The sequence below is a fragment of the Achroia grisella genome, unplaced genomic scaffold (assembly GCF_030625045.1).
Source record: "Achroia grisella isolate CSIRO2021 unplaced genomic scaffold, CSIRO_AGI_Agris_v1 utg856, whole genome shotgun sequence".
NCBI classification, from domain to species: domain Eukaryota; kingdom Metazoa; phylum Arthropoda; class Insecta; order Lepidoptera; family Pyralidae; genus Achroia; species Achroia grisella.
Genome location: NW_026713045.1, coordinates 3,885,607 through 3,903,952, shown reverse-complemented (window position 1 = coordinate 3,903,952; position 18,346 = coordinate 3,885,607). Strand labels below are relative to the sequence as shown.

Here is an 18,346-nt window from a genome sequence, read left to right as displayed (position 1 = left end):
TGTGTACCTACTTTTAGCATAATTCAAAATTTTAAATTTAGGTACATTTCAATTTGCTGCAAATAAATTAAAGTAAAATCAATATAAACCTTTTTGACATAGAATTATTAATTTAAATATAGAACTGTTTTAATCATCACGATTTTATCAAGTGTTTTCTAAATCGTGCATAGAGCAACAAATTATTTACAAGTCACGATATGAGATAAAGTATAAATATATAGATGGTGATAACAATAAATTCACTATGACTCAGTATTAGCTCAGTTATGTAAATAACTTATTATCTAAATTAAAATATATTATCATTATACTAATATGTAACAAAAGGCCTAGTAAATAATAATTCCTATGTAACACGACATCCTGTTGTTATTGTATTGTATTGTTACATTCAATTAGCTGACACGAGCGTCTTTGCTCGCCTTTCTCTTTGCGATGACGTCATATACATATATGCATATATGTATATGTAATATCCCAAAACAAGATTTTGTTGTAACACAACGTTTTTCTACCAATATCATGTGCTAAGTATTTTATTAACAACTATTTCAATCGTGATGGAATTAGTACAGGCTAAAATGTAATTTACATTTATAATTTAATTAAAATCGTTTTAGTATTGATAGTGAAGATTTCTCGTAACATATTATGTATGTATTAACAAAAAATTGTGCCTGTGTATTTATATCTGTCGACTATTACCTATAACACAAGCTCTACTTAGCTTGGGACTAGATGGCGTTATATAAATAGACCATAGCCACAGATAACATAATATTACATACCATAGCCGAGGGATATATCATTACGACATCGGTTGTAGATATAAATTATATATTGTAGTAGAATCATCTATCAGAACTTTAAAAAAAACCGCATCAAAATCGGTCCAAACCTTTAGGAGCTTCGATGTTATAGACAGACACACAAATACACACACGTCAAACTTAAAGACATTTTGTTGTACGTCAGGGATTAAATAACAGATATAACAATTTCTATTACATAGTGGGTGTGCTAACAGTGTCAAACCACCACAATTTTAGCACATCTAGCCTGTCGGTTCCATGGTGTAATGGTTAGCACTCTGGACTCTGAATCCAGCGATCCGAGTTCAAATCTCGGTGGAACCTGACTTTTTGTGTTATAAATATTTCTATATTTTTTTAGTATCTGTTACCTGATATTCTGACCTGGATATTTAAAAACTAGATCTATTTTTTAGTACCAGTCCAAAAAGTAAACCGTTGAAGTTAAGGTGCAACTTTAGTTGTACAAGCGAATGTATAGCATGTAATATTGTGTTATCTGTGGTATAGCTTTTGGTAGAGTACGGCAAGTACTTGAAACGTATATTTGGACAAAAGGATCTCATTCCTGTGTTCATTGTAAATTCCACCTGCATCTGTCTACCTACACTCGTTATCCTAAAGACTTGCCATACTAGAGCAATAAAATATAGTACCCACTTATTTATAGCGAGGACAAAAAAAATATATATAAATGCGTTGACTTTCCTCTGTTTCTAGTCCTATGCGCATTATAATATTAGAGAGTGGTCCTCCTGCTCTACATGCTTGTACGAGGTTACTACTTCAGTATCTTGGGTATCTTCATAATTAAAAAAAAACTGTATTTGAGGTTACCATCTGAGTACTTTGAGTATCTTAATTCTTGTGGTAATGCTAGTTTGTTATTTACATATTTCAGTTTAGAAATGTAAAAATATAACTAAATTATTTAAAACAGTAACACGCAAGATTTTTGCTTGTTCCTTTTGTGATGAGACATCATTCCTAATGAACGGTAGACTAAAAAAATATAAAAAATGACTAATCAAAAGTGCTTGAATGTAAGTTTATATGTATAAATTAATTTCTATTCTATTTTATTCTATTAGAAAAAGCTTCGTGATTTTTAGATCATTACTCAATGTCCTTATAAAAATTCTCTAGTAGAGTTAATAGAGAACTTTTATAAGGACATTGAGTTAGACATTGAGAGAGAGTTCTAGTTCTGTAATATTATGTTATCTGTGCTATTACTTAAATCTTTTTTAAGTGTAATCTATAGTCTATTTTATATGTTATGTGTTATTCTGATGTATAAAGCTACATGTAAAGTTTCATAAAATCCGTTCAGTAGTTTTTGCGTAAAAGAATAACAAACATTCATTCATACTCACAAACTTTCGCGTTTATAATATTAATAGGATAATAACTAATGTTTTTCTTTACTAAACAGTATTTAGATTCTATATGTTTAAACAACAAAACGAACATAAATTGAACAGTGAAGTCAGAGCCGCTCCTTAATGAATTAACTGATTAGATTAATTAAAAAATGCTAACTCTTTCGCTACCTGCCCGCCCTGGGATTTAGGGGCGCGGACTACGTAGATTAAAAATCTATGTTTGCACAGTTAAACACCCTTAGTTAAACTTAAACCAGGTTTAACATATTTTTGATTATGAAACAAATTTTGTTGGATAAAGAATTCTGGAGAATCAATGAAGTTCAGAATGTATGTATATAAAATAAATTTAGGTTTTAAATACATATAATTTTTAAATATATATATGTTGTTTGTCTGAATGCTAATCTGTGCTCATGAGTACTATTCAAGAAAACTAATTATATTTGTCTTTCTATCGATAAATACCTCTTAATCCATTGTTAATCGAAGACCATATCCCTAAATATGATTATATGGGATACATATATTATCTCATATAAAACTGCTAAATTTTATCCTATAAATATAAATACAACTACAAGTACCGTAATATTTATTCTATTACTCATATTATTGCTCATCAAAGAAAAATAGTTATTTACCAAAGATAAGTTCTAACGTAAAGTGTTTATGCATAAAATTAAGATTGTAGTTCACTAACTAGTAACTGATAGTGAAATTACGTTGTCACCCCGTTAGTCATCTAAATAAATAAACTACAATGTTCCAAGAGTAAAATTATTACATAGCGATTAAACACATGACTCAGAAAGACTTGTAAAAAAACTTTGTAATATATGTATGTAAAATATAAATTATGATATAATTATATATTTTTTTGCTTCACAAATAAAATGCTTTCAGTCACACATAAAAAAAGTACCAAACAATGAATGCTAATTCAATTAAAACCTCTCCAGCTCAACAGCTATATGTAATGAAGAGCAGGAATATTGTTGTCATTTTAGTTTAAGAAGAGTTCCAGACAGTTCAATAGTATCCGCTCGTACAACTCTGGTGCGTAAGTATTTATCTATATCATGATATAATTTTAAAAAAAGAATCGGTCATCAAAATTATTCTGAATAGTAGAAAGTATTGTAGAATACACAAATAAAAATTTGATCTATTCTTTTATGAAATTATTTAAAATGCAAAATAAATAATCGATAATAAATATAATATAAAATAATTAAAGTTATAATATAGATATAATATTTATCTATAACTATATTCACCAACTATTGTTGCTTACGTACTGGCCATATAGTTTTATACTTCATACTAGATACTTTAAACCTTCCTCTAGAATCACTTAATCTATTAAAAAAAACCGCTTCAAAATCCGTTGCGTAGTTTTAAAGATTTAAGCATACATAGGGACGGACAGACAGCGACAGCTACTTTATTTTATCCTATATAATGATTTACATTGTATTTTCTATTAAGAATTTTATTATATATTTTTGTGTACCGAATGATTTAGTCTAATAAAGAATTGTGACAGACTACACCACCGATTACTAATCTTTAGTTACTTTACAAGATCAATTAACGGTAGTTTAACATCGTGACCGTTGCAACCGGCCCGCAACCCTTCCGATTCCGTGCGATCCTTATCGTCGCACGCGCACACATTACCTGTGAATTATTATTTCTGATTAATAAATTGTTGGTCCCAAGAGCTGCCCACTGAAACACCGTCACGCTCCTATCAATTATGGAATTTGATGTTTTTTCATTAAACCCTATGGCGCCCTGAGGATTTGACAGTGGGTTAGTTGTACCGAATGGGCGTGATCGCTGTCATATGTTATTATAGGTGTTTTTAGGTTAAGTGTAACACGTTGCACTACTGTTATTAATTAAAAAAATATTTCTCTTATTGTTTCTTTTTTGATTAACGGCGTTGCTGGCACCTTCTCTACCATTCTTTTTATAAACTTTGTATTTTTGTATATCTGTTTATTATATGTCACTTTTGAGTAGTTCTTGTTAGTCTTCGCCTGTGAGCTCTCTTGGGAAATACACACATTTATTTCAATTCTTTGATTTTTAATAATAATCGTTGTGTTCCCGCTCCAGTCACAAACGGTTAGATTATTTTATTGAATTTAATGTGCATTCAATTTTGTAGTAATGGTATGATTTAATGTTGGAAACATTTCTAGCCATTTAAAATTATATTTACAGTTTAAGATTTTAGACTTTTAATTTTTCTAAGTAGTGAATTCGTAAGTATTCTAGACGTCCCAAATATGAAGCCGCAAAACAATGGTCACAATCAAAATGAATTAAATATACAGTTGTATAATACTACCATATAAGAATTTGATTTAAATTTCTCGTCGCAAATATGTGTGTGAACGAGTATAGAGTATACGAGTATGTATAATATAATATTTTGTTAATAACATACATTTGTGTTCAAATATTAATTTATATGCCTAAAAAAACTTAAATGTGATAATTACATAAAATGGCTAGAAATATTAAATATATAACTAAAATATTAAATAATATAACTGTTATTATTTTTTTAATAATATTGTTTAATAAAAAAAATGTTTGTTGCAGAAATTCATCAGACAAACTTTTATATCAGGATAAAATTCCAAGGAAGACCCATTTGAATAACAAAGAATCATCAAAATCGGAATGTTACTACAAAGTTCAATAAGGTCTGAGAACAGTCCTTTTATAAAAATCTGTTAACAGAAACAAAAAATAAGTCACAAAAAAACCACTAGGTTCCACCGAGATTTGAACTCGGATCGCTGGATTCAAAGTCCAGAGTGCTAACCATTACACCATGGAACCGACAGTGACGAGTGTCCACGGTCGAAATTAACGATCGCCTTCTGTATCCCTTACGATAACGGGTTCTGGATTCTAATATAATGTGTTATACGTTTTATGAGTAAACATTAAAGTTGAAATTACTTTATCACTAAATTGAAACTAATTTTAGAATGTTTAGTGTAAATGACCCTAATATTGAGGTCATTATACAGTTTAGTAAGAAAGTTGAAATGTATGTGGAGGTAAGTGAGTACGTTACATACTGATGTTATACTAATTTAAAAGAGAATTTTTTAAAAAGAGGCCTAACTATGACAGACTTGCTAATTCACCAAAATTTAATCATACATGGTGGACCATCTAACATGATCCCCAACCTCGGTACCAATGCGGCCAACAGTGCCTATTACAATAATATCTTATCTCTGCTATTTCTAACAATCGAATATCGAATAAACATATAATATCGAATCGAATAATATTCCTCCAATTTTGAATATCGAACAGTCTATTTATACCCACACACACATATATTTAAAATACAATAACATTCCATTCGATATTCAAAATAGTCCTTATTTTAAATATTGAACAAAACCTCCGGAAATTCTACGAAAATATAGTTGAAAATATTTAGTAATAAGTATTTAATATTCTATTAAATAAATAGTAGGTACAAACTGAATCAATACAGCATTTATAAATGTCTATTAATGACACACACATTTAAAATACAATAACATTTTATTCGATATTCAAAATAATCCTTATTTTAAATATCGAACAGAACCTCTGAAAATTCTACGAAAATATAGTTGAAAATATTTAGTAATCATTATTAAATAAGTGGTAGATACAAACAGAATTAATGTTTATTAATAAAACATCATTTAAAATATTTCCAGACATTCTGTTCGATATTCAAATTAATCCGTATTTTGAATATAGAACAAAAGAACATCTGGATATTCTACAAAAATATACTTTAATTGACGTCCAGTTAATTTATTTTGTTAATCTGTTACGTAAGTAGATATACATATTGTGTATCGCGAACGTCACTTAACCGCCAAATAACGTCAAAGTAAAACACATGGCACCATGTTTTTGCATATGGCTTATAGTAGATTATTAATAATAAATAATAAGTAGGTATACGCGTATAAGTAACAAGAACTATTTGCTATTGTGCACTAATAATAGGTACTTACGACTACACTAGAAATATAGAATATATTATATTATACATTTTTTCTACATGATTATTATTCGTTTCATAAGCATTTGAGTGTTATTTGATCACGTTGGTGAAAATATAGTAATTATTAAATCAGTGACCGGAATGGAACTTCTACACTCGTAGATGTTGGACTCGTATCTATATGTAAATTGATCGACAAGCAATTACAATAACAAGAAGTTGTAGAAATAACAAACTTACAAAAACAAACATTTAATCTAGTACCCCTTCTCACTACTCCTGGTACAGATCCTACTTTTTGTGACGTCACATTTTAATTTTACAAAAGCTGTTTCGTTACGACAAAAAATTAAAAAAATAACGACGTTGACGTAATACATTATATAGCCCTGTAAACTAGCGCCTAGGAAAATAAAATAGCAATAATTTATATCCGAATGAAAACTAAATCTAGGTTTGTTAGGGGTGTGTTATTTACGCACCAGGTCTTATGTTGAGCGGAGCGCGTTTAGTTTTAAAAAGTTGACCTTTACTTATCGCATTTTTTTGAGTGAATAAGGTCGACCTTCAATGAAATTGGTTTCGATAGGTTAAGTCGTTTCGGAGGAGTATCGTTACAAAGAGTGCAAATCTAATCTCTAAGGTCACACCGCGATTTGCGCTCCACTCAAAAAAAATTTTTTCTTGATAATATGTAATTATTTTTTAATAATTTTGTAATCTATGTATAGCATTGTTTGAGTCCATATACCGACTGCGAGCGATAAATTTAATGGTTAGTATCTGAAAAAATAGGGTAACCTCGGGATATCGTGTCCAAGTGGATTGTTGTCATTTACCTAATAACTATTGTAATAGCGGTGTAGGGTGACCAAACGATAAGGAAATATTGGATTATCTAATATGTTGTATTATATGTATTAAATATATTGGATTAACGCTACATGATATTATCGATGAAAAAGCTGGTTTTCTGTATTTTTTACCACTATAGTGACAATGAAACATGCATACCTACATCCTATCTGATGGTAAATGATTACCGTAATCTTAATTGTATAGCATAGTAATAATCTAGTAATATTATATGTAGTTAAAGAACATTTCGAATTCGAATCAGGCCGTTAACAAAAAAAAAACTTACGTGTTTTTTATAGATTATTTAGATAGGCAAAAATCCAGTGATGGAAACACCGATAAAAACATTAACTTCCGATCAAAATTGATTAAAGGTATATGGCAACGTAGGATTTCAATACATATACTTAACGAGATGTAGGCATGTCAAGTCCTTTGTTCACCACCAAATTTAAGAGATTTAAGAAATTTAAGAATACTTTTGACTACCCCATCTAGGATATCAATCGTGAAAGTATAATATTATTATTAAGGTATATTGTTTCCACGATGTATTTATAATTTCGAATAATCGATATTTGACGGTATAATATTATTTCACTTATACAAATAATTTATTTTATTGTTTAAGAAAAAGTGTAGAGTGTCTGTGAGTTTTTCCTATTTCTTTAAGTAATTACAGACACAGACACAGCTTGGTTTAATTTATTTGGCACAGATTTGGTTTAATTTATTTGATAAAGAAATGTTAAATAAAGACGCTTGATCTGGAGGTAAACAAAATTAGAATAATGGGGTATGGTACGAGCTTGGATCGTACTCCGAAGGTTTCGTACATATAATATAATTATTTACATCACAGAAGACCGAAGAGCTGGCAGCTACCTTGGACAAAGAATTAGTCTAGCTATTCAAAGAGGGAATGCTGCCAGTATCTTCGGAACTTTGCCTAAAGGGACCCCTTTTAATAATATATTTTAGTCATCACATTATATATATTTTTTAAGCTTTTTAATTTTAAGTTCTTAGTTGTATAATTAGGTTATGTAATTATTTACAACAAAATTATACTCATTTATAAGAAAATTTTAAGTTTAATTTAAATAAAAAATATAGCATATATGTTATTCTGATGCATAAGCTGTAAAGTTTCATTAAAATCCGTTCAGTAATTTTTGCGTGAAAAACAGACATTATTCATTCCGTAATATTAATAACTATTTTTTTTTTTGTGGATGATAATGGAATGGTGCTCCCGCTTGCACTGGTTGGTGCCGCACGGTTTACGCCGACGGGGCACCAGTGGAGGATGATAAGATAAGCATGATTTCAGGTCAGTTAGACCATGGTGACAAATTCACTAGGAATTTATGACGATGGTTTCCAGGAGGAACCGCGTGGAGGTCGACCTAACATGGTACATTGCTAGCAATGGGGATTACTAGTTCCCATTACTAACAATACCTTTCCTCCCAATTTATAACTATTATCAGAATAGTGTTATACAATAATATGTTTGATATTTCGTTGGCTGCCATATCTAAATTTGTTTGTGAACGATATTTTATAAAAACATAAAACAGTATTCGTGCAAAATATCATCACATTCAATATGAATAACTATCTCGATTTCCTAAAATAGAACCGCGAAATTAAAATGACCTGAGCTGAGGTTTAACTCGTTTAATCAGTTGCAGAGGCATTATGAGTTCTACTAGTATCTTCATTTTGTACCTGTACCAAAAAGGGATTTATCTTTCTGGTGCGAAACCCTAAAACAAGCACGTGACGGGGAATCCTTCACCATATCTCATTAACATTGTATATTAACATTATCATTAACATTATATATAATATAAGGAAATGTAGGTCAACACTGTTATTGATTTGAAACATACATGCTTATTAAAGTTTCTAAATTTCCTTGAAATTGAAGGAATAATAAAATGTGTTCATTAAATACTAGCCACTCGCCCCGGCTTCGCCCGGGTGTACATGTATTATACATATAAACCTTCCTCTTGTATCACTATTTTAATACATAAGTGCATTTTGCAATTTTACCAAGGGAATCGGAGCTGATACTCCTAAACACAGATTATTGACTAATCTATCTAGACATCAGTTACCTACCCTTTACTGATTCGTATATTTTTATATAACTTTGATATTAAAACCAACTGTAACAATAAGCTTTCTTGGATCCATAAATTTCATTTTCTAGTTCCTTCTTTCCTTTTTCTAGCTTGCTTTATTTCTTTCTTCCTCTTGCACACCTCTCTCGCTCGCTTTGAAACACCGCTCTATTTCCCACATCAAATTATTCAATATCCCATTTATATAATTAAAAAATATTTAAAAAAAGAACTCTCAAATCTCATCAGGTGACTCTATATTTACATAGAACTCTTATCCTATGGTTCTCAAATCTCATCAGGTGACTCTATATTTACATAGAACTCTTATCCTATGGTTCTCAAATCTCATCAGGTGACTCTATATTTATATAGAACTCTTATCCTATGGTTCTCAAATCTTATCAGTTAGATCAGGTGGTCTACCTGATGAGATTTGAGAACCATAACTAACAAGCAGGCTATTTTCGAGTCATCTAATATGTATTTGTTATTTTTCGGTTGTGTACCGTGACGTAATTTTCTTTAATTCCGGTAACGACCGTCCCAAACTGCGATAAGACCTCGACAAAAACTACATACGGTCCACATAAAAAATTGTTACCTATAGAATTAATAAAAGTCCTATTTTAAAATAACGATGGTGTCACTCTAATCAATGTCATATTTGCTAGTTAAAGTTAACTGTAATTACCTCAAATGTGTTAACTAGATAGGTTATATTGTACCGCGTCACGTCAGTTTAATCCCTTTAAGCGATCATTTTATGGTTTTTTGTTTATCCTATTATACATCTAATACTAGCTATACGGCAAACGTTGTTTCGCCTTAAAAAAAAATTTGGGGTGGACTACCCCTAACGTTTAGGAAGATGACAAATAAATGTTGGCCGATTCTCAGACCTACTCAATACGCTCACAAAATTTCATAAGAATCGGTCAAGCCGTTTCGGAGGAGAATGGGAACGAAAACTGTGACACGAGAATTTTATATATAAGATTAAATATGAAATTAAATATACTTTTGTGCCCAATCGGGTATAAATCCAGGAATTAAAGGGATAACAGTGTTGTTAATGGGAATTGCCATTAATTCTCCCTGGAAATTCTCCCTGGAATCATGCTTAATTTCTGACCAACATTGGTGCCCAATCGGGTATAAATCCAGGAATTAAAGGGAGAACAGTGTTGTTAATGGGAATTGCCATTAATTCTCCCTGGAAATTCTCCCTGGAATCATGCTTAATTTCTGACCAATGTTATCACAATTGGCAGACCTGACTTCATGGTCATCCTATTATTCTCCATTGGTGTCCTACCAGCTGACATACCGTTAGCGCACAACAGTGCACCATTCCATATTTATCCATTAAAAAGGGAAACATTTTTTATTCTCTTCAGAGCTTCACTGTTACTTTACTCACCTTCTTACTTAAGTTCATTACTAGACTTGACAATACTAGATATACCTACTGTGCCACCCACGAGATCTTGTCGTGACGAGTAGAGACTTAAATCTTGAAACACCCATAAAGGTCCTCTCGTCTCATAAATTATTGTATATCTTATCAATCAAACCGACCCACCGATTATGTTATCTATTAGTACAGAAAAATAGTCAAGACGGATATAATCATTCGTGGTTATATGTATATATATATACTAATATATACTACTATATCGTAATAACATTATAGATATTTCGAAATATTTTTAAACATTATCATAATAGTGTATTATTGTGACAAGGAACAAAATTGTTTTCGTGTTATTAGAGGCGACAGTACCTATATACTCAAACATGATAACACAAAATTGGCATTAAATAATATTAGATTTTAAAATATTTACACGAAAAGTATTATATTTCTATTTGTTTAAATCTTATTTTAAATTTGGAATCGTTGAACACCACAATTTAAAATCTGTTGCATTCCAAATTTAAAAACGGATCAAAAACAATTTAAGATTGTTGATTATAGGTAAATTGATAAATTGCAACTATTAATCTTAGAAATCCTTAAGATTTGACCTTATAAATATGTCAGAATGCCTTGATCCATAATAAACGAAGGGTATTGGTAAAATCCCCGGTAAGTTGACTCATTAGACAAACATTAGTAATTCTATCCGGTGTGCATGTACAAGATGAGTAAATGAAAGTGTTTGAAGCGAGATATGTACCAATTTTTTTTATAAATACATTTAGAAAGAAATAAATTTGTATAGACCTATCACAGGTAAGAGGTGGACATCGCAATAGTCGTCTGTATCACTCATTAAAAAGACTGCCTGTGTTTCAGTGAATTTACAGAGTATGGAGGCATGAGAACTTTGTCCACCAGACACCAGGCAACACATATGATGACATGTGGTGATGCGGGTGTCACGTGTTTACGTGATGACCGTGATGCTATTCGTAGCGGTAGTTACCATTTTATCAAAGCGGGAGAGGGTGGGGGGACAGATTATTAGTAATGGAGAATAGTAACCATTGGGGGGTTTTGGCTATGGTTGCTTGGAACTGTAGCACCTACATAGATGTATACTTCTCGGCCTTATTCAGAGTCCGCTACCTAGATCCGTCAGGGACAATTGAAGAATATTCTTTGGAGGGATGGTTTTTATCTCCTCAGGATAGATGTAAACTGTCCAAAGGAGATATTACGGTCATGCGTGAATGGGCTAGAACCAAGAGGAAACGCCAGGCATTTCGTCTTCAGTTTGGCTAACTAGCCTAATTTCATGCCCATCCTATTATTCTTCACTGGAGCCCCGCCAGCGTATACCGTGAGTGCAGGCAGGCGCAGCATATCATTATAATCCCTTAAGGAAAGCTACCACTGTATATAATATATACTGATCCGTAAACTTATTATTCCAGTTAAAAAACCATGCCATACCACAGTATAAACCTAACAGTTACAACTTGTGTTGATTAAATTGTTAGTATGTCAAGTCGACCACCAAGCAGTTTTTTTTAAAGGATGATAATGGAATGGTGCACTCGCCTGCGCTAACGGTTTACGCTGGCGGGGTACCAGTGGAGGATGATAAGATGAACATGAAGTCAGATCAGTTAGCCCAACGTGACAAATTCACCGGGAATGTATCACGATGGTGTCCAAGGGGAACCGCGTGGAAGTCGATCTGACATGGTACATTGCTAGCAATGGGATCATTAGTCCACATTACTAACGATCCCCTTCCCCCCACCACCAAGCAGTTAGAGCCTTACCTAACCTACCTACTAACTAAGGTTAACGAATTTGCTGCAGTTATCTAACAATCTATGGTTATTACTGACTTGAATGACTTCATACAACAAAAATACCCTTAATTAAGCAATAGCTAACAGTACATTGAGTAATTTCAGTGCATTCTTTATAAATATTTTGAGTACAAATGAAACCGCCGGTACGTGATTTCACATGATAAGGAATTAGAATGTCCGTGTTTCTATCCGCGTACCTTATCATTGGCAATGACAGATAACATGCTTATTATGTTATATTGTGAAACTATTTCAATTATATTTTCACGGCCCACCTAATGGTAAACTGTAGCCTATAGCTGCCTGAAATTATAATACATCAAATTTATTTTCTATCTGCACAAATAAATAAAGTTTAAGTATATATTTGGTAATTGATGTAATTTCAAATTAATGGCACTTCACTACGACTCTTCACTACGCATATGAAATGTTTACAGTACTTACATAAAACAATATTTTGTCTGTCTGTCTGTTTGCTATTGCTAATCTCTGAAACAGGCTTTGCAGGGTAATTATTCTAGCTAACTCTTGTTGCTTGAAATAGATGGTATAGCATAGAAAATAACTATTCAAAAGCGCATAAATTTAAGTTAATTTGAAATTAATATAAATAATAATATAATACTATCAGTGCGTACTAACTGGGTCACAGGTTAAATAAATATTTGATAAACTATAATTATAATTGATAAAATTCCTGAGTTTTGAGAGTAATGGATACTCGTTAACATACTATATAAGTCCTACTTTATATAAGAACTTTACAACAAAATAATTATTCTATTATATAAATAACATATGTATAAATACATACATACAATACATAAATATATAAATACACACATACATACATAATGTAAATACATTGTATGTACATATATTTGCTATGTAGATTTGAGTAGGCGTTTCATATCATTGCTAAAGGGATTGAGGTATTGATTAAATTAAAAAAAAAATTATTTTAATTTTTTTTTAATGTCATCTTACGTAAGTCAATAACATGAAAACAGTAAAAAAATTATGTCTATTACAGTGAAAACAACAAATACTTTAATTCGTTATATATTATTTAACAAATTATACAATACGCAAATTTATATAATATACACAGATTATTTAAAAGAACAAACAATAAAGCAGTAGTTCAGTTAATACATAGAGTAAACCGTAATGTTGGAGCAAATAGAATTAAATAAAAACACGCTGCGTCCAATTATAAAGGGGAAAAACATCCGACTTCCGCGAAAAGCTGATTGTTTCCGTAATGATATCAATTGATCTGCATAATAATAGTCAAGATCTTAAGAATGTACAGAGCATCTTGCTCCTCCTTAATTTCATTTCTTCTTCTATATTCACGCCAACATATTAAATTTAGTATGCTAATAACCGCCTTTAAAATTGAGTCTTCCTTTAGGAATCCGTAGAAATTTCCTATTAGTTGGACTGAAACGGCTCCCTATTTTTCTTTTGCGACGTCTTTAATGCCCTGTCGATCATCTCCATGTAAGGAGATCATCACATACTCATATTTTCTTTGAAATCCTTGTGGTTATCACAATATTATTTATCAACACACAAAAACGTCCCTTGTTTATCTCTCTAGTAACAATAACCGCAATATGACATCACAGCACTATATCCAGTGATAGTAAAAGCATTTCATCCGTATGCAAATTCATATGTAAACATAATGGATCGATCATCGCATCACGAATGTGAAGATCGATTCAATCACATCGTCCAACTCCTTGCTGAACGGCGTCAACGGGGACATTTGAGCATCACACAGCCCTGTCGACTTCCTCTGCCCGTCTACCACGAGACGGCAGCGATGTCCGACGAGCTGCACCTTGTCGCCGTTCCGTCGCCTCTTGATTGTGACGCCACCGTTAGCGCCGACGAGATTGATCGCTCCATAGTTGTCCGCCACTTCGATAGTGCAGTCATTTCCGATCACTTCGATCTCTCCTTGGTTGATAGAGACTCTGATGATACAATTATTTCCGACGACTTTGAGCCGTGTCGCGTTTGTATCCATTGTCACTTTCTTTTTATTTCCGACTACTGAGTAGGCTTTCATTTTGATAGATTTGTTTTTTTTTTCGCAACAGAGTGAACGTATAAGAGGTAGCAGCTAATGTATGCGAATGAATCAACGCGTCGTACGCTTGGTTTATATAGGCGCATGCGCACGCGACTGAGGAGGGACTCCCCTCAGATAACCATTCTCATTGATGAGAACGGCTCGTGTTGTTCAAGTACTGTTACGTACCTTGTTTTGTGTATAGTTATTCCCCATGAAATTAGAGACAGGTAAAATACCAATTAGATGGTTTTTCAGCAATTTTATTTGTCATTTTAAATGTTCTAATTCTAATAAGACCTTCATAGTGTGCCCACGTATTGTAGTACAGACGGAACTGTATACTAATTATATATTTCAATAAGTATCCTCAATTTAATATGGTGACTATAAATAAAGTAACAATGGTCTATTTTCGTGCATTTATTATAACTTGTATTAGTATTTACACTTAATATGAAACATTAAAAATATTAATCAGTTAAATTGCGAATTTAATTTTGGATTGAATATGGAATATTATTACAGTATTTATTAATATATTATATTATTATAACAACGTTTTGAAGAAAATCGAATAGATCGAATATGATTACGCTTATTATTACATCTATTCTTTAAATATCAATAAATTTGCTATCTAATTAATTACAGATTAAAAGTCAAACAAAAAAATATTTTTGCATATTTTGATGGGCACGCCATGTAGGTAGTATAATATATATTTGTATATGAATATTCTACTTAGATAAGCCTTGATTTATAAAATAAATGCCTTGCCAAGGAGTTCCTCGAATTGGAAAGTTATTTATTGTTTTAAAACGTTTACGTTTAGATAAAACTAATGTGACCTACCCAGTAAATTAGGTAGATACACCAATTTATCTACAAAAATGTGCCAAGTAAATGTTGGCATACAAAATTGTAAATATATGGCATAGAAAAAGTATATTTACTGATGGCGAATGGAATTCTAAGTATTTTTTATTTAATGTAATCATAACTAAATATTTAAGGCTCTATACTAAATTATAAAATATGTTCTGTACCTACTTTAACTTTATTTTTGTGGTTTCTAACCAAAAATGGTGATCTCTAAGGCTACTTCGTCCGCAGATCTGTCTGTCATCTTCAACAGTATATTTCAGCAACTACAAATGCTATCTACCTAAAATTTACAAAAATTTTGATACTTGTAATCAGAATAAAAACTATAAAAATACCTTGTTTGATATTTTTATTGATATAACCGTATAATATATGCCTACATATATATGATATTTCGTCTATATAGACGAAATATCATATATATGTAGATACAGATCACTGTTACAAAGTTGTATTACATCTATTACTAAATAATTACTCATATTTTTTCCCGATTACAAAACTTGAGATTCATCGTTCTTTATCGCAAAGGAATGCTGCTTGTAAAATGCTATTATATATGAATCATGTCTCTATGAGTTTCGACTTCAGACCGACTGTACACAATAGTACATGTCACGAACAGTGTTGAAGTGATAGAAAACCAATACCCAGCTATAATATATAATATAGTATAGCTGGTAGGGAATGCCATATGGCAGCTTGCCTTTTGTACACTTTTTATTGTACAATTATTAGGAACTTCAACATTATATTCAGTTTTTTCTAATTTGCAATACGGCAATAATTCCGCTCTATCTTGTAACGCGACTTCAATGAGAATACACAAGGGTCCCACCTATTTAGTTGTTTGTGACCAGATAAGGACAAGGGAGTCAAAAATTTTAAGTTCTTAAACCTCACAATTTTTCCGCCGATCACGGAGAGGAAGAAAAAAATCATTTTAGTTTAAGAATTGTTACTAGCTAAGAGAGAGGTAAACAAAAATCGTGAAATTTGAATTAATTGTTCGAATATGACGTAAGTAATGTTGGGCCCTTACATGTAATACACACATACGTCAATTCTTTCGGTAGAGTTTTCCATAAAGTCAATATGACATGAGGAAACTCTATACAAAAGAGTTTTTAGTGTTTCGAATTTAAAGCTTTTATGACTTCAGAGATTTCTGGGTTAGTCAGCGACTACCTAGTATTTTTAATGTATAGTACATAACGGACTAAGTCACCAGCTAGTTACATTGTGAGTGCTGTACTAATTTAATTAGTACCAATATTTTCTCCCTGGCAATATTAAAATAAACATCTTTGAGACTGAGTTCCTGTATAATTATTGTCATTAATTATATTTTAAACATGTATATACGTATTAGTTTTATTATTATCTAGACAAAATAACATCTTTTCCCGTTAGTTATTGTAGATAATATTCAATAAGAATTCTTTCTATGGAGCACGGTCCAGAGAGGACACTCTGTATTACGGTGCACTCTGGACTCTCTCGGTCAGCTTTTCTTCAAACAATGTAATTTTAGAAGTACATGTAACTCAAAATCGCGATTTATACTATTTATGACTCTAATTAATTATTGCTAGTTGGCAGTTTGTTCACACATTTCAACTTAAAAATGTAAAGTTACAACTTAATTATTTAATAAAGCAATACGCAAATTTCTTGCTCGTTGTTCTTGTGATGAGATTGCTTTTCGAATAAAAAATAAGTAATGACTATTCAAAAGTGTGAAAATGTAAGTTTAATTGAATACTATTAAAAGAAGAATTAAACTCTATGATTTTATTCTTTATACTCTTTGTTTTTCAGCAGATCACCTCGCAAACAATAACACAAACGTGTCAATTTTAATTATGTAGTGAATGACAATAATTGTACAGGAACATAATCTTAATAAATAAAAAACAATACTAAGTGTTCAGAAAAAATCCCAAATATTGATTATATTTTGGAGGTAACTATAAATTAGCTCTAAAAATAACATATATCCAATAATAGAAACTAACCTTGTTGTTTTTCTATTGAGTGTTCCTATTAATAATAATTCTGTACGGGTATTTACCGTGAGCTTTTGTAGGTAGCAATTTAATAGCAAACAAACAAAGGTACCTATGCCATATTATCTCGAACTCAGTATAACTAGATAAAATAGGATCTATGTTATTTAAAATATATTAGGACTTAATTTGATAAAACAATACGCGTGTGATAATAACAGATTATTCTTCAAATTTAATAACATATATATAAAAACCTCTTACAAATATTTTTTCATGTACCTATCAGATTTCTTTTTCTTCTTGACAATTCACACAGCGCATTTAGACCCAAATTAAGTTAGCTAGAGCTTGTGAATACATAGATGTATTTTTTTTTACACACACACAATTATACTCATGAATATAAACGTTTGCAGTGTGGTGCGAGGAATCGAACCTGGGACCATCGAAATTAAAGTGGTGCTCTAAATTGCTAGACCAGCGAGGCCGTTAATTGAGAAAGATGCTGATATCTCACATGAACAGAAACAGGGATATTATTATCAAATGGCTATACCTCAAGCATTGCCATACTGGAGGACTACGGTATCACGTACTAATACCAGCAATGTCACTGACATATCTTACTACAAAGCAAACTGGTGGCTAAAATGCAGCAGGATGCAAAGAACTTCAAATAAAGGTTACATAGATGAAAATTGTAACTATTCACAGAGACTGGTCTGCTCTAATTACTATGATGAATTTTATTTTTATTACTCAACCAACTATATGTATATGTAATTTAGTCTTGTCTTACATATTTGGTAGTTTATTCTCTAATTTTTATTTGTAAGAGCTACAGGT

General features: G+C 31.4%; 1 protein-coding gene and 2 non-coding genes across 3 annotated transcripts; 1 reads left to right on the top strand and 2 right to left on the bottom strand.

Annotated features, from left to right (window-relative positions):
• Nucleotides 1–1,067: 1,067 nt before the first annotated feature.
• Nucleotides 1,068–1,139, top strand: Trnaq-cug (transfer RNA glutamine (anticodon CUG)). The gene has a single exon. It is a non-coding gene; the product is annotated as a tRNA-Gln (tRNA).
• A 3,851-nt stretch (nt 1,140–4,990) lies between these two features.
• Nucleotides 4,991–5,062, bottom strand: Trnaq-uug (transfer RNA glutamine (anticodon UUG)). The gene has a single exon. It is a non-coding gene; the product is annotated as a tRNA-Gln (tRNA).
• Nucleotides 5,063–13,502: 8,440 nt separating this feature from the next.
• LOC131852691 (uncharacterized) lies at nt 13,503–14,650 on the bottom strand. Its single transcript, XM_059203406.1, has one exon. It carries the CDS (start codon nt 14,595–14,597, stop codon nt 14,217–14,219), a length of 381 nt encoding a protein of 126 aa, XP_059059389.1. The 5' UTR covers nt 14,598–14,650; the 3' UTR covers nt 13,503–14,216.
• Between the last annotated feature and the right edge of the window lie 3,696 nt (nt 14,651–18,346).